General features: G+C 46.2%; 1 protein-coding gene across 4 annotated transcripts in view; it reads left to right on the forward strand.

Annotated features, from left to right (window-relative positions):
- LOC126541764 (neurotrimin-like) overlaps positions 1-12,391 on the forward strand; it is a 175,371-nt gene extending 162,980 nt beyond the window's left edge. For 3 of the 4 annotated variants that reach the window (XM_050188694.3, XM_055076897.2, XM_050188695.3), the window contains 3 exons: positions 1,336-1,404; positions 2,169-2,252; positions 9,825-12,391. In XM_050188694.3, the coding sequence (XP_050044651.1) occupies positions 1,336-1,404; positions 2,169-2,252; positions 9,825-9,946 (275 nt within the window). In that variant the 3' untranslated portion in view covers positions 9,947-12,391. The remainder of the gene's footprint in view (positions 1-1,335; positions 1,405-2,168; positions 2,253-9,824) is intronic. The other variant, XM_050188696.3, reaches the window with a different exon arrangement.
- The last annotated feature ends 15,582 nt before the right edge of the window (positions 12,392-27,973 follow it).

The following is a 27,973-nucleotide window of genomic DNA, read 5'->3' on the forward strand; positions in this document are numbered from 1 at the left end:
AAGAGACAGAGACACAGAACATGGAAGGTATGCCAGGGAGTTCACTCCGACACAATTCTGATTTGCTACCCTAAGCAGGGACGAGAGGGCTAAGTGATGAAAAGAAAGAAAGAAAAAAACGAACACGGAATTTGCGTTCATTCGGCGGTACATATCGAGAACACAGTCGGTCGCTGAGGTCTGTCGCAAACAGGAACAGCGCAACGAACATGTCGCTCTCTGAGCTTCCAGCTTATTTGGCCATGGTTCAAAGACCTTCGTCCCTGAGGATAAGCCTGAATTCAGTGTTCTAAGGTTGTGAGGTCTAGAAAGTGCTGATCGTCGTATCGGGGACAGATGAAGAGCGCATGATCGATAGACTATGCTCACAACTGCAAGTGCCGCGTGAAAATGTGCCATCCATCCTAGCGAGGAACTAATGGTCATTTGCTGCTCCCAACCACAAGCGACACAATAATGTTGCGTCGCAGCGGGAGAAGCCTTGTGATAGCTGCGACACCCTTAAAGTGAATTTGCCACCCTCTTCCAGCAGGCGGGCAAGCCGGATTCTTCTACTTAACCTCCCTGCATTTCCTTAAGCTCCTCTCGGCAGTGTCCAACGACAACGCTTTGCGCAGACGAGAGCAAAATACTTAAAAATAACCGCCAAGACAGCGGGTTAAAACCAATGCACCAGAACCCGAACGCGTATGCGTCCTCTCGCGTGGCATATATTTTTAAGGACAGCCACCATTTCGGATAATGGACTCGCAAATTATCTGAACGAGTGAATTCGTGAAGAAAGACGTCGCATCTCTTCTTTTCCTAGCTATCTTGACAACGGAAACGCAACTTGCTTGTGAAACGAAAAAAAAAAGAAAAGAAATCATAACGTCCTGTGGGGAAGCGACCACATCAATCTTACTCTTTGTCAGACGGTCGATCGAAGCTTTTTAAAGCAGCGTCACCGAGTTCTCGGGGATGTAGTTGTATACAGCTCAACGAGTAAATTTCATCAATAACTAATTCGATACAAAGCAGGCGTTCTGCAACGTGGACACTGGGTGACGGTGTACTCGGAAAAAAAGAAGAAATAAATTAAAGGAAAGATCGCATTAGCTGAGTGGCCCTCTTCCGAACGGAGCGCAATATTGTCCATCTAGATGGTTAAAGAAAATCCCAATTTTTACAGCTATCACTTCAATCTGTCTGCTCGATGAGTTGGTGCTGGAAGTTTATCTCATTTTCATTTTACCAAATGACCTCCTCGTTGTAAACTTGAAGCTACGAGGACCTCATAACACTCCAACGCGAGAGGCCCTTTATACGTATATACGCTCCTTCATATCTTTTCAGCAACTCAGCAATCCAATGGGCCCCGGCACCACTTGGGAACGCACGCTTCCAATGCTCTGCTCAAAGAAGGTGCGTATACCGAAAACTTTTCTCGGGGTGATTTCTTTTTGCATCTAAGTATTACTAATTCAGTGCGACACCTTATTAAGGTTTCCTGACCATGGTTAAAGCACTTTTCTTTAGGAGATGTCACTTACGGATGCAGTTTGCGCTGCATACATGAAAGCGAAGAACTTAGTCAATCAAAATTTCAAAAAATAAAGAAATAAATATAAAATAAAGTGACTTCAGAGCTCTAATAGGTAACAGTTCTAACAAGGGACAAAACGAGTTACAGGTAATTAAGTGACCCTTGCGTGTATCGAGCAAAAGCAATGCAGCGTTTCGTTTTGTTAGGTGGCTCATTCGCCGTCACTATTAAGCTCAGGAATAATCCGTAACATAAGCACGAAAAGTGTCATTGTGCACGGCAGGTGCAGGAATTAAAAGATAAATTAGATTAATGAATAAGTCAGCTAACTTATCCAACTTAGTAGACTGACAAGAATGAAACAAACTAATAATTTTTTTTGCTACAAAATTGAAAAGCTCTAGGCGATGAGAAACATCGTCTGGCTCATAAATAGCTTAGACGACAGGTTGCCAAATAGACGAAAGAAAGGTCTGCAACAGAAGCTCTTGTATTTCATCAAATATTTTTCTTTATTGTAATATCTGCATAAATAACGTCATTATTAGATGCATCATAGCTAGAAGTACACATTACAATTATCAGATTGCGAACAGGGTGCGTGAACTGATTATGAAATCTGAATTTTTTAAAATTGCTCTAGGGCGCAGAGGAGAGTATTCCACTGAAGAAGAAGGCACTCAGGGTTACCCTTCTCCCAACTTCAACCAGGACTATGAGAGATCAGGTAAGTTTTCTGGAGCCTATTAGCTTTTTGTCAGGAGTTGTTTCTTTCTCTCTCTCTTCTTAAATTATCAGTGGCACCCGAGTCCGTAATGCTTCTTGATACCTCATGCTGCAGGCGCAACAATAAATTTATTTCTAGCATCAAGCGACGAAATATGTCTTGCCCATTTCGCTATTCGACTGTTCTGGCTTACCAGGTTCAATTATTCGAGTACTTCCAAATAATCAATAAAAACGTTCTTTTAAAGGAAGGAGGCTAAAGAAACCGGGAGAATAAACAGGGACCTCAAATCACGGACGAAAATTATTAGCCCGCGAATACGCCAGATAAAATCGTGCTGAAATCGCACAACGTAAGCCCAATATATTCACAGCTGTGTCTGTTCTTCATTTTCATTTTTGGCTATCTTGCATTTCTTTTTTTTTTCGCTCGGTTTCTCTCGGCCTGTGAAGATTTGAGCATATACTATTTTTAGAGCACCGGCCCCGGTCCTTCGACACAGCCGTCATCGTTGGCGTGTATACGTGTTTTATGAAGCCGCGACAGCAGGGACGTCTTATGGCTATGTGTGCTCCGCACAATGCCCCAGCGCGGTCAAGCCCTCGTGCGCGCATTTACATGCGACCAAGCGACGTGCCTCTTCTTCGGAATAAATGGCCAGCCCGTGTATATAGGATAGGCCTCCCCCCTCGTCGTAGTCGTCCGCTATGGCGGCGACATCACTCGACAAGCGGGCCGACGCTGCAATTTGCCGGAATGGCCGCCCATCGTGCCCGTCGTCGCCGTCCTCTACAGTGCGCTCATTTACGGCCGCTCGTATAACGGGAGAGGCCTCTTGCCCCCCCCCCCCCCCCCCCCCCCCGCCATGTTGCGCATCCGCCGGCGTTCCCTTACACGAACCCTTTTCCCGCCATTCTCGTCCATTGCGTAGAAGCAATCGGTCGTGCGCTTATGTAGCACAGAGTTTGCGCGGGTAAGAGGTATCGTGCTCTCGAGCTGTCGAGGTCACCGGCTCGATCACCGGCTTTGACAACCGGCGCGTTTCGACACCAGTGAAATGTTTTTCTTTCTTTTTCTTAAAGGGGGGGGGGGGTGTTCACACCTCTAACTTCTGCAAATTAACTGAAAAAAGTGAGTCCTGCTTGAGCGCTTGGCCTTCGTTTTCTTTTTCGTTAACCTCCGCGGTTGCTCAATGGTCACGGAGTTCGGCTGCTGAGTACGAAATTGCGGCGTCGATTCCCGACAACGACGCCCCATTCTAATAGTGTACGAGTTGAAGAAACACTCGCGCATCGCGATATACGTATACACGATAAATAACTACCTGTAATAAAAAAAAAAACTTATTCCGTAGCTTTCAGCAGTACAACGTCTCTGAGCCTCTGGGCTGCTTGCAGAGGTCGTGTCTCTCAAATAAATAAAACGTTGGTCATCGGTTCGATCCCATGGTTGCGACTGCGGCCGCGTTTAGTCGAGATTGAAATACACTGATGGAGCTGTGTCGAAATCTTGGTGATCCGCGTTTTGGCAACTGCAGATTAAAGGAAAGTGAGCCTTCCTTGAGTGCGTTGTCGGGAAGCGGTCCTATCGTGCGCCATGCTTCCACGAAACTGTCCCGTCCGATGCATCGCAGGAGATGTGAATCGCGCCCAGTGTAACTATAGTCGCAACCTATGGCCGTCTTTTCTATGTTCTGTTTGGCGCATCCATGAATGGTCATGCATGGCGTAATGTTTATCATTTTACTCTGCGGCAAACAGCCTAGCTTGCAACGTTAGCCTTCCAATGTTCATCTTTAGAATCCGCATTTCTTTTTCAAACGAAAAAATAAAGTTGTGCACTAAGGACAGTCGAGAGGTCAAGCGCTTATAATAAGGGCGGCAGCTCAGTTTTACTTACTATCGTGAGCAATGTGCGTGGGAATACGCGAACGAGTGGCAGATAGCCTCGAAACCGAGTTAGAGGGATGCGTGGTTGGCGCTGTCGAAAAGAGAAGGGAAAGGGGCACGCCCTTCCGCTAACTGTTGGCACTCCCACGGCCCCTACGTTTGTCGAAAACGGCAGCTTACGGCATTTCACTGGCCGCCGACAGCCGATAAGACTGTTACGTGCACAGTAACTTACAGCGAGTCATTTTATTTTCAGTCGTGCTTTTTCTTTTCTTTCTTGAGCGCAGCTTTTAGGCGCCCGTTCCCGCGTTTAGCGTCAGGTATTTTCAGGTATACCCACATAGGACCTGGTGTATATCTTATGGAGCGCATCGTGTCACGCCTTCCAGACAGACGGGCAGATTTCCCAGGAAAGTAGCTCTCGAATGTTTACGCTTCAAAACAGTGCTACTATTGGCTGTTGCGACTTTGGGGTGGTCCCTTAGCGCTCGTCACCCGCTTCGTGACAGAGCGTTGGTAGCGAAGACTCCGAGTCAGGCGTCAGTGAGAATAACAAAAGGGACTTTATACAATATACAGGTCATTACACAGGACAGGATCGGATCGGCACGGGGGCCGAGAACTCACAGCAAACGCGACTGTTCCCGCATGGCGACCATCCGGCGAGACTCCAATGCGTAACACATCTCACTCCACTCGAGAGCGGCACTCGGCTCACGGTGGTTCGGTGGATCCGGTTCTCCAGGCGGCGGCGTCGTGGCTTATAAAGCCCCGAGAAACGATTGTCACTCAAACGGCCCAATACAAAGCCAGCACTTGACGGTCGTCCGAGAGGTCCAACCAGCGACCGCGCTGGCCACCCGCTTCAAATTTGCCGCGCGCGGTGACCTCCAGGGTAAAGGAAATACGACGCCAGGCTGTCTAGCACTTTGTTGCACGTTTGGACATGTCGCTCGCCGTTGCTCCTCCACAGGACGGCGCTGCCTAACGGCGCAGCATCTTGACTTTGTCAAGGGAGCGTTAGGGCACTGTGCCTTTCGGCGCAGCCCCAGGTTTGTCCAAAGGGCGTTCGCAGGATAAGTTCTGCATCTTGTAGATTCGGAATCCGGACTGGTTGTATGCGCACAACATGGCCAAGTTTCGGTGCACAAATTGATCAGTAACCGCAATATCAAACAGCTTTATCAATGTGCGCTGGCGATGCGAAGTTCCGCACTTTGTATAAAGAGACGCATGGTGGGAGTGCCAACAGTTATTAGAACAGCGTCCTCCTTTCCCCTTTGTTTCCGACGGTGGCTGCCACGTATCGCCCATAGCAAGGATCGAGGCTATCTTACACGCACTCCTGTGTCCCCGCTCATATTGCTCACGAGAGTAGAAGCTCTGAGGAACTGGGGCCGTATTCACATTTCATTCGTAAATGCAGTCGTAAGTGCTGTTCCTTCATTAACATTATATGCAACATCACAATTTATAGTAACATTAAAGGAGCGCAAGAAATGAAACGGACAAGAGGGAGGAGGAAAGAGAAAAGCAGAAGTCAGGGAGGTTAACCAGAATAACGTCCGGTTGGCTAACCTACACCGGGGGAATGGGAAAGGGGAAAACAAAGATGACAGGGAGAGAGAAGAGGGAAGGGAAGAAGGAAATTAGCGGTGAGTTCGCTAACGCGTGTGGTCTAATAGAAATTGCAATAATAGTCACAGACGTTCACACAAGCCCGTCGTCCTCAAGAAGCACAAAAGCGCCTTCACCATTTTATGGGCCGACGAGCGATGGGGGAGGTGTTCCAGCAGCACCTGCACAGAAAGCGGCCGATTGCCCAGTTTGTGGAGAGCGTTGGCAAGTTCTTGTCTTTCTGGGGAATATTGTGGACAGTGGCACAGCAGGTGGCCGATATATTCTTCGGTGCCGCAGACCTCGCATGCTGCACTGTCGGTCACTCCAGTTAATGTAGAGTATGCCTTCGTGAAGGCAACTCCTTACCAAAGGCGAGAGAGAAGCGTGGCTTCATGTCGAGGAAGTCCGAGTGGAAGTCGGAGTTGCAGTGAGGGGTTTGATCGATGCAGTCGTGTAAGTCTTAAATTTGGCGAGTTCCACTCGGTCAGTGAGAGACTGCATGCCAGGTGTCGAAGCTGCCTTGCGGCGTCTGCCCTCGAAAGCGGAATTGCAACACTGTGCGCTTCTTGATGTGCTGTGCGAGCAGCGTTATCGGCGGCATCATTGCCACTGATTCCACAATGGCCAGGTACACATTGAAAAACAACCTCGTGACCTTTTTGTTGGACGTTACGGTGAAGTTTCACGATTTCGTATGTCAACTGTTCATGACATCCGCGTCGGAGAACTGACTGTGTGCACTGTAATGCCGGTTTTGAGTCGGAGAACACAGCCCATTTTCTTGGTCTTTCAGAATCAATGAATTCCAGTGCTCGACGCAGGGCCGTTAGTTCTGCCGCGGTTGAGGTCGTGACATGCGATGTCTTGAACCGCAGTGTCATTCCTCGCGTTGGTATAACCACGGCACCAGCAGAACTGCACGACGTAGTCGATCCGTCGGTATAGATGTGCACGTGGTTGCTGTACTTCTCATGCAAAAGAAGTAAGCTCAGCTGTTTTAGAGCAGGGGCCGGTAGATCTGTCTTCTTCTGTAGTTCTGGAATCATTATCTGTAATTGTGGACGGCTCAAACACCACGGAGGAAACACTGGCTTGGCCGCAGGTGCGTACCCTGAAGTAAACGACGCACGATTTGCACTGACCGTAGCGCTAAATGTCGAGCAGGGCCTTGCAGCAGTGAGGCTCGCCAAGTGGTGGGAAGGGGTCCTAGCATAATGCCTGAGATGCATACGCATTGACTCAACAGTAATGTACGTCGTGATTGGGTAATCCTGCGCAAGGGCAATGGTTTCAGCCGTTGATGCACTGCGTGGTAAGCCAAGATATATCTTAAGGGCTTGGGCTTGAATACTCTGAATCGTACGCAGGTTAGTCTTGCAGGTGTTGGATATTGCAGGCAGGCTGTATCACAGGAAACCAACGAACAACGCTATGTACAGCTGTAACATAGTCTGTATAGATACTCCCCAACTTTTTCCTGCAAGGAACCTGAACAGGTGACAGATAGCAGTCAGCCGCTTTTTCACGTAATTCATGTGCGGAGTCCAAGACAGGCCTCTGTCAATTACGACACCCAAGAACCTGCGACTTCTGCTGTATGGTATAAGTTGTCCGTTAATTGATATGCCATAAGCAGACATTGGCTTCCGCGTGAATGCCACAATTGTGCACTTTCCGCCTGAAATTTCATGTCCTTGTTGACGAAGGTAGCAAGATGTCATTGTGGCTGCCTTCTGAAGCCGAGCGCGATGCTGAAGTCGTGTTACACCTGATGCCCAAATGCAGATGTCTTCCGCATAAATTGAAAGTCGTACGGTGCTTGGCAGGTTGTCAGATAGTCTAATGAGGGTCAGATTGAAAAGCTTCGGGCTAAGCACTCCGCCTTGAAACACTCCTCTGCTATCGTAATGCTCGGATGTCGGGCCATTTTCTGTGTGCACGTAGAATGATTTCCTCTGTAAGTGGTTGCACACCCGCATATATATTTTATCACCAAGTTCAACGGCTTCTAATGCGCTAAGTATGGCTTCATGGGTGACATTATCATAAGCCCCTTTAACTTATAGAAACAGAGCAGCAGATAGTCGTTTACAGGCCTTTTGGTGTTGCACAAATGTTACTAAGTCAACAACGCTGTCTGTTGACGAACGGCCACGCCTGTACCCGGCCATAGCATCTGGGAGGATTTCATAGTACTCTAAGTACCATTCCAGACACGGACAAGAGACTGATCAATGCAAGAGGCGCGGCCAATACAAGAGCCGCAATACAATACAATCTGATCAATACAAGAGCCGCATGTACTGGATGAACAGCCTTCGTGCGCGTAAGGAATTACTACCTTTCTGTTCATTCCATTTTAAGACAATGAACAGAGCAATTGCGTCCTTTTGTTTGCAATCAGTGGTCCGAAAGTCATGTGACCATTGCGCTAAAACTAGTTTTCACAGTCAATTGCAAAGGCTATGGCGGGCTGGGTGCCCTGAATTTACCTTGGTGGCAGTAGCCGAAATCCTTCTTCAGAAATTGAAAGTAAGGCGACATGGCAAAGAGAAGCATGGAGCAGAACGTTGAAACAGACCTTGAGTGGTACCCTATAAATTAAGAGAAATGCGCATTATGCCTGCGCAATGGGACAGCTGCAAGTGCGTGCCCATGTTTGGCTAGATGACGATATGATTGTGAACAAGGCACCCGTATTGGGCGCCGAAACGTCAATCTGTGGTTTTGAATTTTTTCAGTTGGCGAGTGTACGTTTATTCAGCCATGACAATATTAGGTGGAAGCAGCAGCAGTGTGACGCGTGAGCTCTTGCAGGCTTTCTTTATCAACCAGATGGGTGGCGATTGCGTTTGTGACACATTTGTTGGCTCAATGGCTCGAGGAAGGGAGAAGCTAGGTTGCTGGAAACGTTGAGTAGACAAGGTCCTTACATCTTATCAAATGCTGTAGGAAAGTGTTTCGTTCTGAGCACCTCCGTGACGTTCGCGTCGCGCATCTGCAGACCTCTAATTCTCGCTTCGTCATTTGATCTTTTCCTGAGGGGCGTCAGTTGTTAGTGAGCGCTTGTGTTGTTCAGTCTTGTCAGTGTCCTTTTCTTTTAGGCCTTTTAGTTTTGCTGGATACCTTGAATCAACTAGCCCTGCAGCCGGCCTGGTTAAACATCACGATTGTTCGACATCTGCTATTACAAAAAAAAAAAAAAAGAAAATACGTTTCAGCGTACGACTTTTTTTTTTTGTGAATACGCGCCCTGATTATGGATGATCATTATGAGCTCACGTGCACTTCTCTGAAACTCGGCATCCAATTAAGAGCGCTGACAGTTTTCGAGTTAACGATTTTGAGCGTATTGCGCGTTTCTCTAACTTCGATCTCCTAAAGACGAAATTCCGGCGCCCTTTAGAGAAGCCGCTTCTTTCTTCCATTATGGCATGGGATGCTTGACGTACGCGACGGAATTTTTTAAAATCACATTCTCCTCATAATTACTTGACATCAGATAAGCTTTTGCTGTCCAGCTAGATTAGCTTTTCTACGAGGCAAATACTTCTTTTGCTTTTTTTTTCGTATTAGGGCAGCGAATGGCACTTTGTGTTTGAACTGATTCGTGAAGCCTCTTCTGCCTGAAGCTTCTTGTGCGTCATATATTCCTCTGACATGGACGCGCGCACAAAGATGTGCATCGAATTCTCGGAAGCAACCACCGTCATTCGCCGAATGCAGTAAAAATGGCGCTGCAATATTGCACCGCCGCAAGCACAGAGACTTTACTCATTCGTGTGGTATCGACGCCTTACTTCGCGCAAGTTCCTGAAGGTGCATTTAAATAGCCGATTGATGCGTAAGAGCACGTACGTCAGCGTCACCGTGTGCAAAAGAGAGCTGAAATTACTATCGCAAGTTGTTCAGGTCGCAGTTTCAAGCAAACGATATTTCTGTTGTTTTTCTTTTATTTTTTTAATGGCCCGCCGTATCATTGATTTTTCCTATCACGCAGACCAAGGTTGTGCCCAACAGCTTGACACTAACCGTTCTTTTTTTTTTTTTCCTGTTCACGCAGCAGACAAGGACAGTACGCGACCATCGTCCGGTCACAACCTGGCTCCGCAGACTGGCACCGCATGTTCAGTCGTGGTCCTGGCCGCAGTTAGCGCTTTGCTGCTTCGCATGTGCGGCGTCTGATCACTGCTTCCTCCGAGGACCGCTGCAATTGGGAACTACGCGTGTACTGCTTCCAGACCCTGCGCGCAGCCAACGTGGACAAAAATGAAAAAAAGAAAGAAACTGAAAGATGAAACGCGTTGCTAAGAATGGCATCTTTCTGTTCCTTCCCGCCATCTACTTGGCCCGGGAAAAAAAGAACAGAAGAAAAAAAGAATGTCACAAACCATCACCGTTGAACGTGCGACCTCCCACGAAAGAACTGATGGACGCTTAGTGCATGGTGACAATGGTCCTTCGGTGCTTCTCAGATCCCAACAGCCGTCGTACGTCATGGGAAGATGCTTCGGGCCGATCCGCAGTGGTTGTAAGAGTAACAGCTTCAGCGCCAAAACACCGAAGCAGACAACGACGACGTCTGCTCGGGTAGCCTGCGGGCACACCTGAGCCACCTACTCCCAACTTCTCCTCCTCCTCCACCTACCCCTACTTGCTCCCTGTTTCTGTCAAAAGAAAAAGAAAAAAAAGAAGAAAAGAAAAGGAAACGACGTGCCAACAGATGCCAACTCAAAGGAGAAGAACCCAAGCAAGTTGTAGCTGAATTGCTTGATAATGCTGAACGCTTAACAGAACGTTGTCGCAGTTTAGCAAGTTGCAAAGTGTTTGAACTCGAGAGCTGCTGCTGTTTTATTTTAGAGCAGTTGCAGTCAGAAACCATCGGTGCCCATGCACTTATGGAAACAAAGTGTCAGAGTGAAACTAGTGTTGCGATCGCTGTATAGAGAAAGCGACTAAAGCGGTATGTTTGATTCTCGTATATACATCTATATGCTTTGATGTCCTCATAACATGGCAATATTATAAAATATAGTATACACATGACACAAAGGGGCTCAGTTTTTGTGCACTGAAATCTGAACGTTGGAGCCCACACGTAATAATTTTTTTAAACCCTCCTGTTGGGTGCTATCGAGGTGAGCAAAAAAAATTCAAGACTGAAAGATTGGCGTCTTCGCTGTTACCATGCGTTAAAGTGACGTTGATAATTGGGAAGCAGCAGGTTCATCAAGTTTGGACTTCAAACTTCCTTTTATCAACAGCTCCTGTCCGCTGATCACAGTCCGCTTTATATCAATAAAGTTCGACAGACGTAGGACCTATGCTTTCTAGACATACGGGTAACTATACAGAGTAAACGTCTCACCACAGCAGCTCTCGAGTTTCGTGTGACCGTGTGTATTGCCATTAAAGCGGGTAGGAAATGGCTGCTTGCGCTCTCTAAGCACGTGCAGTTTTTGTCAAAAGTTCAGAATCCGCTGCATCCGTGTCCAGCCGCCTCGTAGACTCGCGTACGCAGGACCCTTGTGGAACTGTTTTCGTTTCAAAGGACGAGGGATTCACAGAGGCTGTGTTCCTCGCTTTACTGAGCTTCGCAGTGCGAGACGTGCTGCAGAAACTCTGCCCCAGGGTCCTGCAGTTGGTCTCCTTAGTCGCGGAGCGGCTCCAGAAATTTTGACAAACGCTGTATTTCCTCGGAAGGCTGTGACAGCAGCTTCGCTTTAACTGCTCGGATGGGTTCGTGTTTTCTTTTGTGTAGTTTTATAGATGCCACATGAGTTGAATGCACTATTTTGGTTACGACACATCGTGCGAACGGTTTTTTGTGCGTGTGTGTGCGATTCGATGGAGGCGAGACTGCTGACGTTCTCGCTTTTAATGGTCTCACCTAAACGGGCCGCTCCAGCGCGGTGGTACCTTTAAACGCACTAGTGAAGGGCCACGTAGCATTTTTGTAGTACGGCGTACGTACAATGCATTTTAGCTTCAGCGAGCCTGGGCTTCTACGTGCTGCAAAATTACGCCATTACATGACTGAATTACATCATTGCAAGCAGTTGTAAACATGTACGTCCTCCGCTGCTAATAATATACCGTATACGGTACGATCAACATTTAAACGCGGTGTTAAATAATTGACTGCTCAGTGGGCTCTCTGAAGCTAAAAGCATTAACCTTGTATATGATGCCGGGTTTGAGGCCACTACACTTGTATTTTGTTGCAGATACATTTTTTTCCTTGGTAAATGAGCAAAGTTAACTCTTATTACTGCTATAGCTACTGCTTAGTTTTCGTTCACTCAGTGAGCCACCAGTATACTGCGGGCTTTTGTGTATATGTATGTAGTGAAGTTGATTTCTCTCTGTCTATCGAGGTTTCATATGTTTTGCTGCGACAAAATTTTCTCGTGACAAATACTGGCGCGTGGTCAACGCTGTCAGCGTCATAAAAGAGTGCACTTACTTTATTTATACCACGGCCTCTTTCCTTTACAAAATCGCTTTCTTGTGCTGTGTTGCTTTTCTTTGTTTCTGCTCACTCGACTTGCTGACAAGCAGCTTCTCTGTATTTACTGCTTGGGTGACAAAAACGAGCTTTCGAAGAAATAAAGTTGTACAGTACGTGGAGCTCAACAATCCCGTCTCTACGTCATTCAACGAACACAAAACACCTTCACGATCAACGCGATACACAGCGAGGAAAATGTTGCAAGTCCTGTTACACATCTCTCTCCGGAGGTCGTACAACGTGCTGGCGTGTGACTGCTGCTGCTACTTGCAGGAGGTACAATCTCTAAAGGCCGAGCTACACATGCAGCGAGAGAGAGAGAGAGAGAAAATGAAAGGCAAAAACATTAACCAGGTTGCACCTGGTTAACCTGGTGCAGCCAGCTGCTGTGCGTTCTCGGCTTATGAAGAAGCACCACGCGCGCAGCGTCCTACGTAACACTTTTGATTTTCTTAAGACCTAGAGGCATTAACGAATCTTTGTGAATAGCTATTTAAAGAAGGGTAGCAATGCTTTGGTGGCTTTCTGTGCGGGTGACGGTCGAGCCCACGGTGCCAATATATTTTATTCTGTGAACGCTTTGTCGTCCAGTCGGCTTTAAAACAGAAACCAAACTCTGTCTTTCGTCATCGGCGACTGCCCTTGATCGCGAGGTGAACGTTGTCTGCGCGCGCGCATGTTTTGTTATCCCTCTCTTTTATTTTCCCTTTCCATTTCCGTTTTCCCCCTCTTCTCCCTCCCTCAGTGTCAGGTAGCACACCGGGTGCAGTTTGGTTAACCTCTCGGTCTTTCCTTTTCTTTCACTCTCGTGAATAGCTTCAGTTTGTGTGTATGCGCGTGTATGAGCTGCATATGTATTTGTATGATCACTGTGTACGCCGCAACTCTTGCCCAGTACCTTGAGTAGAACGCCACGTCACCAACCAGGCTAACACCCCCCCCTTCCTTGAAAAATTTGCATTTGGATCACTATATCTTTTTCGCAACCAGAACCGAGTACACTGCGTAAGTCGACGTAGTTTCCGTGTCAGTATAAGGTACACTGAGGTGGACCTACTAGTTTCAGTTCACTGCGTTACAGAAAGCGAATTCTCCCTCCACGTGAATAAAGTGCTAATCTGAAAACGAGTGCAGAGGTCGTGATTAGCTTCTTTTTTTCGCGCGCTCCTTTATCATTGGACATGCCTTGTTCAGTGTGCTGGTTGTCATCGGATGGCTGAGTCTATAGGCAGTATTGTTAGTCAGGGAGTGCGTCGGACATCACACGGAAGGACGGAACGGCCGCGAATGCTGAGTGCTGTGGCCTGTCTCTCTTTCTGTCGTGGGATAGCCCAACGTTTTATTTATTAATAAACGTCATCTCTCCCCTCTCTGTCCCTCAGATTCACAAAGGTTTTTGTACGCAAGTCCTCTTCACCATTGCTTACCTTTGACCTTCGCTAATATGTCCGCGTATAGGACAATTTGTGTATGTTTCATTTGCCCTATAGCAATGTAAATTGTCATAACCCTCTCACTTTCACCTTACTGAGATGAGGAGTTCCAGGTTACCGACACGCTCATCCGGCCCACCTATTCTACTTTCTCTTTTGTTAAACATTTTTTTCTATCAACGGCATGAATGGTGGGCGTTGGCGCTTGCGAACAGTTCCAGTGTAAGAACTGCGCTGAAAATACTTGGGGAGGAGGAGGAGGAGGAAAGAAAGAGAAAAGGCAGGAATGTTAACCGGAAATGCGTCTTGTTGGCCACCCTGCACTGGGGGACGGGAAAATACAGGCCCAACTGTGCGCGGCGAGAGATGTTCGCGTACTCTTAGCTAGCACTGCTATAATTTTATTCTTGCTGCCAGATCACGTAAGAAAACAATAATAAAGAATGTGTTAGTCATCATACGAGTGGCTTCCAGCGAACAAACGAATAAGAGCTCCTCCACTATGTCGATCAAGATCGAACGCGCAGAAAACATGCTTCGTTGGTAGTGAATGACTAAATTACAATTTACAAGAATATATTGAGCATGGGGATACAATTTGCGAATTATCCCAAATGACTAAGTGCTTCGCACATTGCAGATTCTGTAATCATGTTGCAGACAGCACTTCCTAAAGAAAAATTATTCCTAATATAGTTTTTGTCTCTTTTATGTATGTCTCTAAAAATACATGCTTCCAGACTACACTCCTCACCTTTTGCATTCTCTCGTATAGCATGTGCTTGAAAAAGTACAGCTTTACTAAGAACAGCTCAATGAAACCGCCTTATAACTAAATCCTCCGTAAGTCCACCTATCTGACAAACAAGGTGCCCGCACATGACCCCATGACGTCGTTTTCTTTCATTCCTATCTGACATGTTCCTTTTACAAATTGTTCACAGTGGTCAGGTGTCATTCCTGCTTCCAAGAAGAATTGCCAGCTGCTACAAAGCTGGAAAACTAACAGCTGAATTTATTTCAAGGTGTTAAGCCAGATCGAAATCGATGGCAACACCTTTTGCACTCGCTGCAGTGCCTCGTTCTGCTACTGAACCAAAGCTCGTGCGTTCAATTCCCGGTCATGGTAAGCGCAATAAGGTGACACGTGCGTATCCACCACAACGGCTTCTTTAATTTCCCGCGTGCTGAATGGGGGCGCTAATAAATAAATAAATAAATAAATAAATAAATAAAAATTTCTTTTGTACCAATGCTCACATAGTGAGACGCACCTTACCAAAATACTCGACTGGTTCAAAGAGATAGACGATGGCTTAATTGAAAGTTGAAAGGGTTAACCTCGGGGAACCATGCTTGACATCTACTCCAGATGCAAAATCGGTGAAAGACGCCAAGACACACGTTCCATGAAAACAGTTTCATAGCGGACGCAAAACGGGCACACGGGCCCTCCGAGCTATATTAAATGTCTGAAGACGCAGTGTGCCTCACTGACACACAAAGAATCGGTTAGCTACCTTACGCATCACCCAGTTTGCGAACAAGACATCCATGACAGGGCTACTGTGGTGCCGTTGAGATTTCAACTTCGGGTGCTATACGGTAAGCTGAATGTATAAGCCAGGAGTCTGTCACACAGTCCATTCAAAAGTTAATTATGCTTCCTTGATGATATCGCAGGCAGGAGAATATAAATAATATAAATGCTTAAAGAAGGAGCTTATTCTTCTTTCGCTCTCGCTTTTGTGTTATCGCTTCACGGATAGAAAGAAATTTTTCAATGTGTGTTGGAGACGCTAGCCTAGTCATACGGCTAGCATGCCTCTTCAGATGACGAAGGTGATGAATGAAATGACCCGCGCATACGCGTTCACACGCACACAACACGGACAAGTAAAAACCACAGGCACACAAAGTAACGATCATTTAGAGCGTCTGGTTGAGGTCAGTGTTCCAGAGGATCACTAATAGCGCCTTTGTAGCGTGCGAAGTGCTACCGGGGGTTGCTCCAACGTTACATATGCACGGTCTGCTCCAAGATCTGCCTTTCTTTTTTTATACAAGGGAAAAATTTTATTTAGAGCAGAAAACGTGGAACGAAGAAGACGACAGTGCACTCTGTCTTGTCGCCTTCTTCCTTCCTTCGACGTTTTGATCACTAAAAATGATTTTTTACTTGTCTAAAGAATGTTTCACCAACCAGCTCAAGCAGCCGCCCTTTTGATTTTCGAAGATATGGACTATAGCCTGCATTTCTCCCCAATAATACGACTGTGCGGCAGAGATTGGCGTTACACGTAAACACACCGCGAAACGGTTTTTCTTTTCTTTTGCAGTTCATGATTTGAAATATCTTTTTATTATTATAGCCACCCATTTTCTCTAAATAATAGGCATTTACTTTAACACAAAACTAAATGAGAGGTTTGCAGCACGATCTGTGCAGGAAAACAGAAACGAAAATAAACGTCTTCGCAGTGACGTCAGTCAAAACTAGCCGAAGCTCTTATCACGCAGGTTAAAGTTGGAAATTCATTCGCTAAGCCCGCGAAGAACGACGACAGACCAAGAAAGAAAGAAAGAAAGAAGAAAAAAAGAACTCATACGCAGGATCTCCGCTAACATCTCTCAGTCGACTTGCGCGCAAAGTTGTAGGATGTGAACAGGGGAACCGGGCGAGGGAGCCAGTTGGCGGCGAGTGACGAGAACGCTCGCGCAGCGGAGATTTCGGCGTTTCCCTTCGCCCAAGTGTCAGGGTCGAGTCGATCGCCGCCCACCGGGTAGAGACGTTTAGCTCTGGGTCAGTTGCTCCGAGCACGCGAGCGGGATTGAACGACGTCGCGAGCTCTGTACGGACGCGTAGTAAAGGGCAAATAAAGAAGGAAAGAGGTGAGAAAGCGTGAGTGTAGCCGTAGGTCCGGGTGCCTTTGCCTCCAACGCTCCAACCCTGCTGCGCGTGCAAAATAAGGCGGAAATAAAATGGTTGAGCGAGAGCGGCCGAGTCGCTAAATGGTGCAGTGCGGATCGCAAGAGAGGCCGGGGGTGGGTGGGGAAGTGGCTTGCCGACAGGCGATGCGGCAGAGAAGCGACTGTGATAAAGGCGGGTCGCAACGAAAGGACGTCCGGACGAAAATCGGCGCGCTCTTATCAGCAACGTTACGGACCGCTGATTTGTTCCGTCTCCGTGAAGAATAAACCGCCTCGGGGTCTCCCTCTCACGTCGTACACGATCTCGTTTTTGTGAGGATTCTCTCCTTGTCTTGTTTGAACAAGCGGGTAGCTAAGCGACGTGCCGAGTTTTAACCCTATAGATGCTCCCGCTTCACCGAGAATTAACTGTGTCCTTTCATGCGGCTTCGATTACTAGCGAGCCTTACCGAGGAAACAAATGTCTTCCTCCGCGCCTTGTTGAGCGGCGTCCTGCGTTTGCGTCAGTCACGCACCTCTTTTTCTCTCAGAACACCCTCCTCTGTAATGAAATAAACAGTGTGACAGCGCCTCTACTTGTCTTAATGATATATTCTCTTGATGCCTGCTGTAAAACTCTCGCTTGCTGACATGTATTCATTGTAAGGGTTTGTTTCGGAAGAGCAGTGTGGCTTTTTAGTAGACATCGCATAGTTTTCAGGAATTCGTTCATGGCAGTTGATGAATATCTTTTTTTGGGGAAATGAAACTATGGAAAAGATAGAATGAGAAATAAATGACACAGGTAACACATATAGTCTTTTGTGTACCCCAAATACGATAAAAACAGTCTAGTTCAGGTGAATCGAACGTAAAAAATTGAGCCTTAATCTTAACAGAACACAAATGCTTCGAAACCAGCGCTAATCCGATTAGATTTCAAATACTGTATATATGGCCGCATTCTGCATATGCAGATTCTGTAGCAGGTCTGCAGATTCTGTAGCTTGTCAGCCTACAGTATGTCTATGTAAGTTAAATTACGTATGCCTAAAAGCAACTCGACATTTTGAGAAGCCACTGCTCCAACAAATATCTGTCGCAGTTGTTGAGTTCCATATGGGATGATATCTTGCACGTTTGCGATTGTGCTGCACCATATTTATTTGAAGTTCGTTTGACTTGCAATCATTCATTGCAGCCGCGTACTGTTCCCAGAATTCGGATTTCCTTCTTAACTTGGAAAAAAAACACATAACAGGGTCTAACCTGAAAGTATTCAACACTCTGACAGGTGCTTTAGCACCTTTAAAACACGGAAAAGCATTCATGCTTAAACGCGCAGTATCTCATAGAACAAGAAAGTCAGTCGCACCCTGCGCGTATTTGAGCCACTGCCTCGCCTCTTCAAATACAGGGTGCGGTTCCACCGCATTGAAACAACGCAAACGGCAAAACAACTGCCAGCGATTTTCGATATTGATGGACTGGCCCTTTCTTCCGCAGGCTGTAACCACTTGCTGCGCTGGGTAGCCCTGGCGTGCACGTCATCGTATACTGACAGTGCCTTGACTCTAGGGTTTATATGACGCAAGCTGAAACAACAACAACAACAACAACAACAACAACAACAACAACAACCCACCCTTCATGGCCTAGAGCTAGGAGTGCGCCGCAGAGCATGTTCCTTATAGGGTATTAAAAACGAGAGAATGGTAGCCGAAAGTGCGCCAATAGTCTTAAGAAATCACAGTGTCATGTTTGATTCATATGGTATCACTTAAAGCCTGTTGATGCGTCCGCGAAGCTGTGGTAAAAAGTGCCATTGAGTTCGTCTTGAAGCAAGAACAAGAGCTCAGTATCAATGCTGTCACTTAAAGTAGCATGCGTTGATAGCCAAGAAGAGATGCATTTTTCTTGCGTTGATATTTCGGCATGGTCGTCATCGTTACCAGCCGATTAACTTCAAGTGCGAGGCGAGTGCCTAAGCGAGAGGTGTTCAGTTATCCTTCTTATGGCGCCGACCAGACCTATCCTGTGTCTGCACATTTTTTTTTATTTTCATCATTTCAAATAGTGGAATCACTAGTCCAATGGGCTAAGGGTCCACTCTCAGTGTAGCCTTCAAGTACGCACGCACTAACTCTTGAAAAATCCTAGAAGTCCACTACCTGATATATAATATTAACGCAGAAGTCTGCTCATCACTGTTCTAAGAACTATTTCAGCAAGTGCATGACGAAGTGGTCCTTTCCGTCCTTGAACTTTATGAGGTGTTTGAAAGTCGTGATACTGTACCTCCATGACGCAAGCTCCTAAGCTTCTTAAACAAAGACTGGGTTATAATTCTTTCAAGTCTAAGTGCCCAGCTAGAAGCACAAGCACAAGCACAAGCTCTCTCGGCCGTTGAGTAATTGCTCTATATATCTTTTCTTCAAGACAGCATTTCAAAAAATGAAATGTAATCCCAAATTCACGCGGGCTTATGGGCTTTTCGCGTGACCTGCAATCCCAACCGCAATTCAAGAACTCTGAACCTGCTTCAGCCATAGGCCGATGTCGTTGCGCCATACCGAGCGGTACTTGCAGGCAATCCTCTTTGGAGAGCACACGACCGGCGCAGCACTGCCATCATCCACCCCGGCAATAATCATTAGAGTGCAAATAAGCTTTACTGTCACATAACTGCGCCGCGTCGTTTAACGTATCAAGACTGACGACCCTCTCTCGTCTTTCGGAAGAGTGTGCGCAACGAGTCATCCAGTCCCCTGTCAGATGGGAGAGAATTTCGGGAAAGACAATGCATCTTGTAGTCCATAGCGCGATGTGACAAACAGCCGCGGTGTGCAACTAAACAAGACCGATCTCGGCGTGACGGGGGTGGTGGCAAAGCAGACGCGTTCCCGCGTCCTTGTGCCAATACGTAAAGAAAAAATACGAGCCTCTCTGCGGTGAAACAAACCTCGAGCACAACAAACGCGGGTCATACAATGCCGCCCTCATCCCCAGAATTGCCCGACGACTCGCCCCCCCCCCCCCCCCCCCCCGGTGCGTCATAAGTCCCGCGCTCCCAGGCACAGCGTGGGGTATAAGGTACCGGAGCTTCTTCCAAGCCCAAGAACACCCCTGGCGATGGATATGATAGTCTTTTCCGGGTCCTACCTTTTAGCTCACTCGTTCCCTCACACTGCGGAAGCTTCCCTTTCCCTCTGTCAAGGCCCGGCTCTTGCGCTTAGATCGGAACCCTTCCGAGCCACCGTCCAGTCACCAGTTGACCACAGTGGCACGTCACTTCCCCCCCTCCCCCTTAGTTCCCTCCACTGTTCGCCCACGGCTCTGGAAAGAGGAAGAGCGGGGAGGAAGGGAGGGGGGCGTTCGGGAAAGAAGGCGCCATTACGGCCGCGGTAGCCACCATCTCGCGCAGCCTGACCCGCGAGGCATGGCTGCGCAGTTCTTCTTGGCCCACCAGGCAGCGTCGTCCCTAATCCTATTAGAAGCTGCCAACGTTTGCCGGCCTGAAGGCATCTTCTCCCCCATCGTGTGTGTGTTGCATGCATCTTTAGTCTGCGATGCGTGGCCGTATGTTTTCTTCGTTGCACTTCCGCCCTTTCTTTTGTTTCCGTTTTGCGCCCTCCCCGCGTTTCCCGGGCTCTTCTCCTCTTCCCGGCGCTCGTGAGGAGAGCTCCAGATAGCGGAGCATCGGTGCTAGCGATAGTCAGCGCGCACTGCAAGCGCTGGCTGCGCGGGTTTCTTTCTGTCCCGAAGCCCTTGGCAACAACAATAAAATGACGCCGGAGAGGCAAGAAAGAGAAATGCGTGGCAGTAGCCACGTGACAGGAAGTTTGTTTAGAGACCCTTTCGCTGCGTGAATGGCCTGCTAGGCAGTTGTGCGGCTCTTCTACGATGACTGCCCGGTAGGTGGCAGGACGTGGAGCGAATGGCTAGTGTCAATGGCAAATGAGTCGCCACCGGCGAAGCTTGTTGCCTCTGTTGAATTCGCCCCTTCACCTGCGGCAAAGACTGGACGCTCGGCTTAAGGATGGCGCAGTCTTTATTTATTGAGTTGTTAGAAGCGATGTATAATAAAGTCACGCTTGCACCAAAACAGGGTGAACGATGCCGCAGACGATGCAGTAGTAAGAAATCCCTCTTATGGTTATTTATATGAAAGTTTTATCCTCCAGTTACTGACGACGAAAGACATTGACACGCTTAGTGACAAATGGAGAACCAGCATTACCTCTCCGCCTATTAATTTGGTCTGCCTTTTCCCCTTACCCTTCCCCCAGTGCAATACGTGCACCTAAAGACCGCCAAGAACCCGCTAACTGCACACAACAATCGGAATCACGTTGAAAGTACGTTTTATTGCGTGTAAATAAATCAAAGTAGAAATAAAAAGTTACATTGGGTTGGAAAGTCTGTTGCTTTTTCGACCATAATGGCATACACATATAAATTATCTGTATTGATAAACGCTTTCTTGTAAGACTGTGAAGTGCGGAAACGCACAATCACTAGCTGGAAATTAGGTTGAACTACCGGGTAGTGATTAAAATTACAAAATAAAATGGTTTCTCTGAGATCTTGCTATCGTCGCGCGTCCTATGTGTGCATTTGTTTGCTGGCGCAGCTGGATCTAGGGTCGGCGGCCATCACTGACCCCGTAGGCGCCCATCATGACGATATTAAGAACAACGTGCACAGGTAGCGTGTAACTGAAGCAGCCTTTTCATTTCTTCGTAAACCAACCCGCACGGTAAGGATGGAATTTGTCGTCTCAGTGGACACTGTGTTCTTTAACTTAAGAGTTAATCCCATTCAGCTGGCTGAAAGCCCCGGATAACTACTACCCCGCCATATCTGAAATCAAAAGCAAAAATAAATGTGGGGGGAAAACCCACAGCTGGCTGAAAGCCCGCTCGACGTCCGCGCTCGACCACGGCAGCATCAGTACCGATAGAGCAAAATTAGGCTAGTGAGTTTTTTTAAGTATTTCACCGGAACCATTTTCCAAGAAGATATGCTCTGACGCATGTCTGCGATAATGGCGATGAGCGAAACTGCTGGGAAGTGCCGAAACTGATAGAGTTATGCTGCAGAAGAAGCATGGAGACATGGGGTGCTATTCTTGTCATATTCCGCCACGTTGTCAAATTTTGTTATGCCGGAATTTCGAGTCAGAGAGGCCGTAGCAGCCCTCCGAGTCTGCTCCGTACCAATAAGAGTTTCAAGACGGCAAACGAGACAATATGGCGGAATTGGGGGGTATTATTCTGGACTTGTCAAATTCTGTCATACTGTCAAATTCGGTAATGGCAGTAATTTGAGCCAATTAGATAGGTCGTAGCGGCCCACTGGGCCTCCTTGATGGGTTGAACATGACAACATTACAATATTTGACAATATGGCGGAATTTGTCAGTGTCCAGAACAGCACCCCAGAATAGTACCCATGGAGGAAAAACATGCAAGGCGCATTGCACGTGGATGATGATCATAATCCCCTCTTAAGTCCAAAGGGACGTGGATAAGCAGAATGTATGCGATACGGGGAGCTCCAATTATTGTACATGTTTTTAAGCTATTGTGCCGCCAGAAAAGAAGCCAACATTGCATGAAAACCGTTAAAAAAAGACGCGCCGCCCGCAGGCGACCAAAGTTCCCCGCTTAGCAGCGCAAAAACCGCTAAATTGGCAACACTGAGCGCGGGCCCCATATTGAAGGCGGTCTGCGATGAGTGCAGAGTCTAGGTCCGCCGAGTGCTAATGTCTTCGTGTGAGCTGTGTTCTCGCCGCTTGGTTCGCATTGAAGCGAGACGCGGCACGAAGGTCGATTCGGCTCGCTGCTGGTGCCGCTCTTCACGCCAGCGTATTAACAGCGAGTGTCCGCTGTCATCGAGTGAGATGCGTTTGTTTGCCTGCGCGCGCGTGACTACATGCTTGTTACTTTAGTCAGTAAGAGAATGTTTACAAGTTTATATGACGGATAAAACTACTATCCTTGCTGCGTATAGCTGTCTAATAACTGGCTATCGCAATCAATGCTTCGCTTTTCGGGCGAAAGTGCGACTTTTTTATGTTTGGTTTAAGTTTTTTTTCTAGTGTGCGACACCCACATTGCACTTTATTGCGACTTTGCTGCAGGTGACTGCTAAATGGGCTCTAGTTAAACAGACCATGGAATTTTCTTTGTTGTAGACGTAAGTTAGAACTACATGTGTATGGTGTATTATGATATTGTTTTATAATATTGTTAACCGCGCACGAGGGCGGAGGTCGATTCCCCCTCGGGGTTCATTCCATCGATGGCAGTATGCAAAAACAGTCGTCTAACGTGCTTAAGTTGCATGTCAAATAAAGAAGATGGTCAACATTAAACCCCATAATTAAATTTACTTCACTGTGCCAAATACCCTGATAACTTTGTTGCTAAGAAACAGGTAGCATACTTTGCCGGTATTCTCAACTTCACTCTAGCATATCAAATTACGTACTAGAATGGCGCGTGCGTGCCAATTGGTTGTAACATGCAGTTTACCTAAGCGCTGACACACTGCTTTGCTTCGGAACAGGGCATAGAGATATTTTCGTTAATCTTCATAGAGTTATGTGAGGACCACTGTTGGTAGCTGAACTATAGTGTCATTACAATTAGAGATAAGATGATCAATGTTACTACCAGAAAAAAATGCACGTAAGTGCCCCGAGCGGCCAATCGCACTGCAGTTTCGTGTGTAGTCGCGGGCTTGTTTCACGCTCGGAAAAACACTTTTATGTAGCCCGTATTCAGCAGCAGAAAGCTGCATTGGGAGTTTTTCATGTTCCTCTACAATTTTCTCATTGACACTTTTCATCTAAGTATAATATTTGAGAAGCGGTTAATTATTTAAGACTTATTATTCATTTAGGCAGGGTGCAAAATGGCATAGTCTGAGTACCTGCAAGCTATGGCGAACAACATTACCTTGGTTCTTTGCAGCTACGTGGCATTTGGATATTTTTAAATCTTGATGCATGATAGTTGCGATACCCCGTATATGAACGACTCTTAGGCTGCATATTTAGAAGTGTGCTAAGCATCCACTTTTGTCTCTACGCGTCGTCGTGTCTGTTCTTCACGAAGTACTTCGGTCTTTTGAACTATTCTAGGTATCAGGAATAGTTGTGCAACCCCACCCATTCAGTTCGTTATCGTCCTGAATCAGTCTGCGACAAACTTTCGTTTTAAATTTTATACATGCCTTCGTTTTCTTTCTTCTTTTGCCAGTGTCGTTCAAGGAATAATGAAAAGGCAAAAGAGCATTATGACTGAAGAGCGGTTTATGGCATCCTTATGGAGGGCACAGTCGCTCCTTTCTGGAATTGCCCGCCGGGAGCAGCTCTTACGGAACAAAAAGAACCATTCAGAGGGCACCGAATAAATGCGTCTGGCTTAACTATAATCCGGGCGCTTTTGCATGAATCCAGAACTGCAGGCTGCGCGGAGCAGAAGCAGATGCATTCCCAGTGATTTACAGCGTCGGTTCAGTTTCCCCTCTTTCCGTTCACAAAATGGAACGCTTTCATTTTGTATCCGGCCCTTCTTGTCCGGCCACATCCGCTGCTTAAGCTTCTTTTTTCTGTTCGCTTGTTCTCGTCAAAAGGGGGGTTTTCTCGAACTCCGCCAGAAGAACTAGAAAAGACACTTTTACCTGCGTGTATAGCCGAAACGAGGCACCGCTACAAACCCTTGTTTCCTTATGTGCTATCAAACGCTCCGGTTGCAGTTGATTATGAAAACGGCAATCGATAATGCAGTTGGTAGTGTGAACGAATCTTCATTTAATAACAACAGCTGTGTAATGAAAGCAATAATCATTAGCAGAGTTCACTGATTATAAGCAGAAATTACTACATGCTGAAAGCTTGCTGACGAAATGTACACTCCCCTCCTAGCTACTGCCTCTCGTATGGGGAAATGGAAATAAAACTGATATAGAAAAACAGGCGGTATTGCAGTGGCGAGCTGTTCGGATGCTTAACTCCTGAAGACAATACATAGGATCTTCTATATTAACGATGCGTTACAACATTCTTAATATTACAGACTCTTACAAAACTAACATCTGCATACGGCTTTTTAAAGAGGCCTCCAGCAACATTGAACAACATTCCGATTGTTACCTGAGTAGAGACACAGGATAGAGCCTACGTCGCACTTCAATAGTAATGAAGAAACCAAGGACAACCTACGGCACGCAAGCTATCGAATATGAAACTATGTGTTTATGCAATACGTACCATAACATTGTTGACGAAGCTAAAAATTATAGAACAGTTTACAAATGTAAATATGCAATATTAAACATACTATTTTCTGATCACGAAATGTTTAAATGAATGTTAGTGGAGTTTTAAATTGTTCGATGTTAATAGACATGTCATAAATGTTACATTCTTAATGTATAACTTATGCTTATGTTCCTTTGTTTTTTGCAGTGCTGTATAAATTTATTTACTTGCTATATTGCAAACAGCTGATACTTTGCAGTGTACTTAAAACTTGTGGTGAATATAGTTTTGATGTTTTCTGTTTTATTAGTTGTATTAAGTTTTATTAATATTGGTACTTGTAAACTGCTACTTCTGCTGCGAAGTAAGAGCCTTAATCAGGAGGCTTCCGCCCCGCTTTTTCCTTACCTTGCGGGCAAACATTGTATTTGTTTTGCCCAAATAAAGAAAGAAAGACATGGAAAAAGATTGTAAAAGTTATGAATGTCTAAAAGATTCTTATCCTGTAGAATCTAGAAGTATTGTAAATTATGGTGTTTATCAGATACAGTTAAGAATAATGTTATAATGTTATAATGTTTATTTCTGCCATCATACATGTTAGATGAGAGGGTGGAGAGAAAAAAGCTGCTTGCAGGCAGCTTGACGAGCCCGCAACCGTAAATTCGAAAAGAAGAACACGTTCTAAACATTTACTTGTGGGGACTACGGTGACAAAGACAAGCAAAATTTCATTAATTGGTTTTCTTCAAGTGAGAAACTGTATCTTTAAAAGCTGGTTAGCTGATCGACACACGTGCAGATAAAAAAAGAAGAATGCAGACAGCTGATTAAAATTTATGTTTTGATGCTACGGATTCGGTTGCTCAAGCAATTTTTTTTCGTTTATACCGCCGAATCTCGTCGTATGAGCTGGACAGAAAATACAAATATGTATACCTGAAAGAAAAAGTCGTACATAACTACATTTTTAGAAATGCTCCATTTGGCAGCTGAACGTAAAAATCGAGTTTCTCAAACATAAAGCGATTCATTTAGAAAGCTAGCAGCTACGCGAAAACTAGAGCCTATTTAATTAGCCTGTTTTATATTCTTTTTTATCTTGCATTTTATTACTTATTTTTGTTTTCGCTACATCGACAATGACTACCTTATATGTGGCGTTCTTCCTTGTCCAAGAAATCTGAGTTCACGAAAGGCCGACGTATGTCAACGCTAGTGATGCCTGTGAGCAAACTCCCAATGGTAAGCATACGCGTAGATGTGAGCATGCTATCGACTTATCAGTGGAAATAAAACAACATTCTTTTTCCCAAAGAGTTCAATACCAATATTACCAAAGGCAAATATTGCGCTGATGGTTAGGCGCACCACCAATAAAGCGCTTCATCCATCATAGGAATGATAGGCAACAGATGGAATTCTCTAGGCTTCGCCGTTTTGGCCTCGAACATTGCACTTTAACATAATATTATCATCTGAAACTCGCTGTATGCCAACGCTGTAGCCACCCACCGTGATGGCTCATTGGCTATTGCGTCGTGCTGCTGAGGTCGTGGGCTCTATTGTCCGCCTTGACGGCTGCATTCCAATAGGGGCGCCATTCTCAAGTAGCGTTCACTGGGAGAACGTTAAAGCCCATCACGTGGTCAAAAAACAATCCGGAGCCTTGCGATACGGTGTCCCTCAAGACCCTCAGCACAGTTGCGGCACGCTAAACGCCACAATTTAAATAATTTCAATTCGACGATCAGCCTCATTTAATCTCTAATTTCTACCTTCGTATTGTTAATAGCACATCAAAAACTTAAAGATACAACTTTCTCAGATATGAATAATAATCACCTATGATGAGTGTCACTGTGCCAAGAGATATCCAGGGCCTGTATTCACAAAAATTTCTTGCGCTTGAATTCCTCGTAAGAAAAGACAAAACAAAAAATTCCAGCCAATCTTGATGTTGGGCGTATTATTAGCATAGAGAGAGAGAGAGAGAGAGAGAGAGAAAGAGAGAATACAGAGGAAGGCAGGGAGGTTAAGCAGAGGCAGTTCCGGTTGGCTACCCTGCACGGGGGGAAGGGTTAAGGGGGATAAAAACACAAAGAGATTAGAAGAGGGAGACAGAGAGAAAGCGAGACGAGCACTAACAAAGCGCGTACACTATAGAGCGGTAGGGGGCGGCGTTCTTAACGTATATCGTTAAGCCCCGTAGACCGCAAGAACCTTAATAACGAGAGTAAGGCCTTCAACGCGGATGTTCTTTCAGAGCACTGACCTAAAGCTTTCAGTTCTGATAGTGGACAATTGTCCAACTGGTCCAGTACTCTGCACATCACTTGTATCTGGGCACTATATCGCGGGCAGACACAGATAATTTGTGTGAGCGTCTCTTCGCTGTTCCACGTATCGCACGTGGGGCTGTTGGCCATTCCAATAAGGAACGCATATGAGTTCGTAAAAGCAACGCCTAGCCACAGACGGTACAGCATGGTCTGTTCACGTCGTGGTAACTCAGGCGGGAGGTGCATCCGTATGTCCGGAGACAACGAACGCAAACGACTCATGGTGAAAACGTTCGAGTCCCACAGGGGTAAAGTACAATCACGGGACATCAATCGCAGCCCAGCCGCAGCGTCTGTTCGCGAAAGCGGAATGAAGACTCGTTGACCACTTTCATGCGTAGGTGACCGGCCTACGCTAAACTGCAAGGAGTGCTTACGAAGAAAAGGCTTTTTGCAAATTTTACCGCAGATCTGCAGTGACACACACATTAACAGTGTCCAGACTTATTGATGCAGTAAGTAAGTAACCCTATGTAGTAGTTGTCAACGTACAACGCTCCATCGCTCTGAAGAAATATGGGACAAGCGTGCAAAATAGCTGAACGCACATAGAACAGAAAAAGAGCTGCCAAGTTGCTTCGTCAACAACTCTATGCCAGCTCACAGAAAAATCCATGTACTACATTCATCTTTCCCATAAGTGATGGTTGACTGCAGCGCCAGATTTTCGTCTAGTAAACTTAGCATAGGAAAGTCTCTTTTTTTACCGTCTCCTACGCGTGGTCTAGCATCCGTTCTTTTCTT

Source organism: Dermacentor andersoni, chromosome 2, assembly GCF_023375885.2.
Source record: "Dermacentor andersoni chromosome 2, qqDerAnde1_hic_scaffold, whole genome shotgun sequence".
Classification (NCBI taxonomy): Eukaryota; Metazoa; Arthropoda; class Arachnida; order Ixodida; family Ixodidae; genus Dermacentor; species Dermacentor andersoni.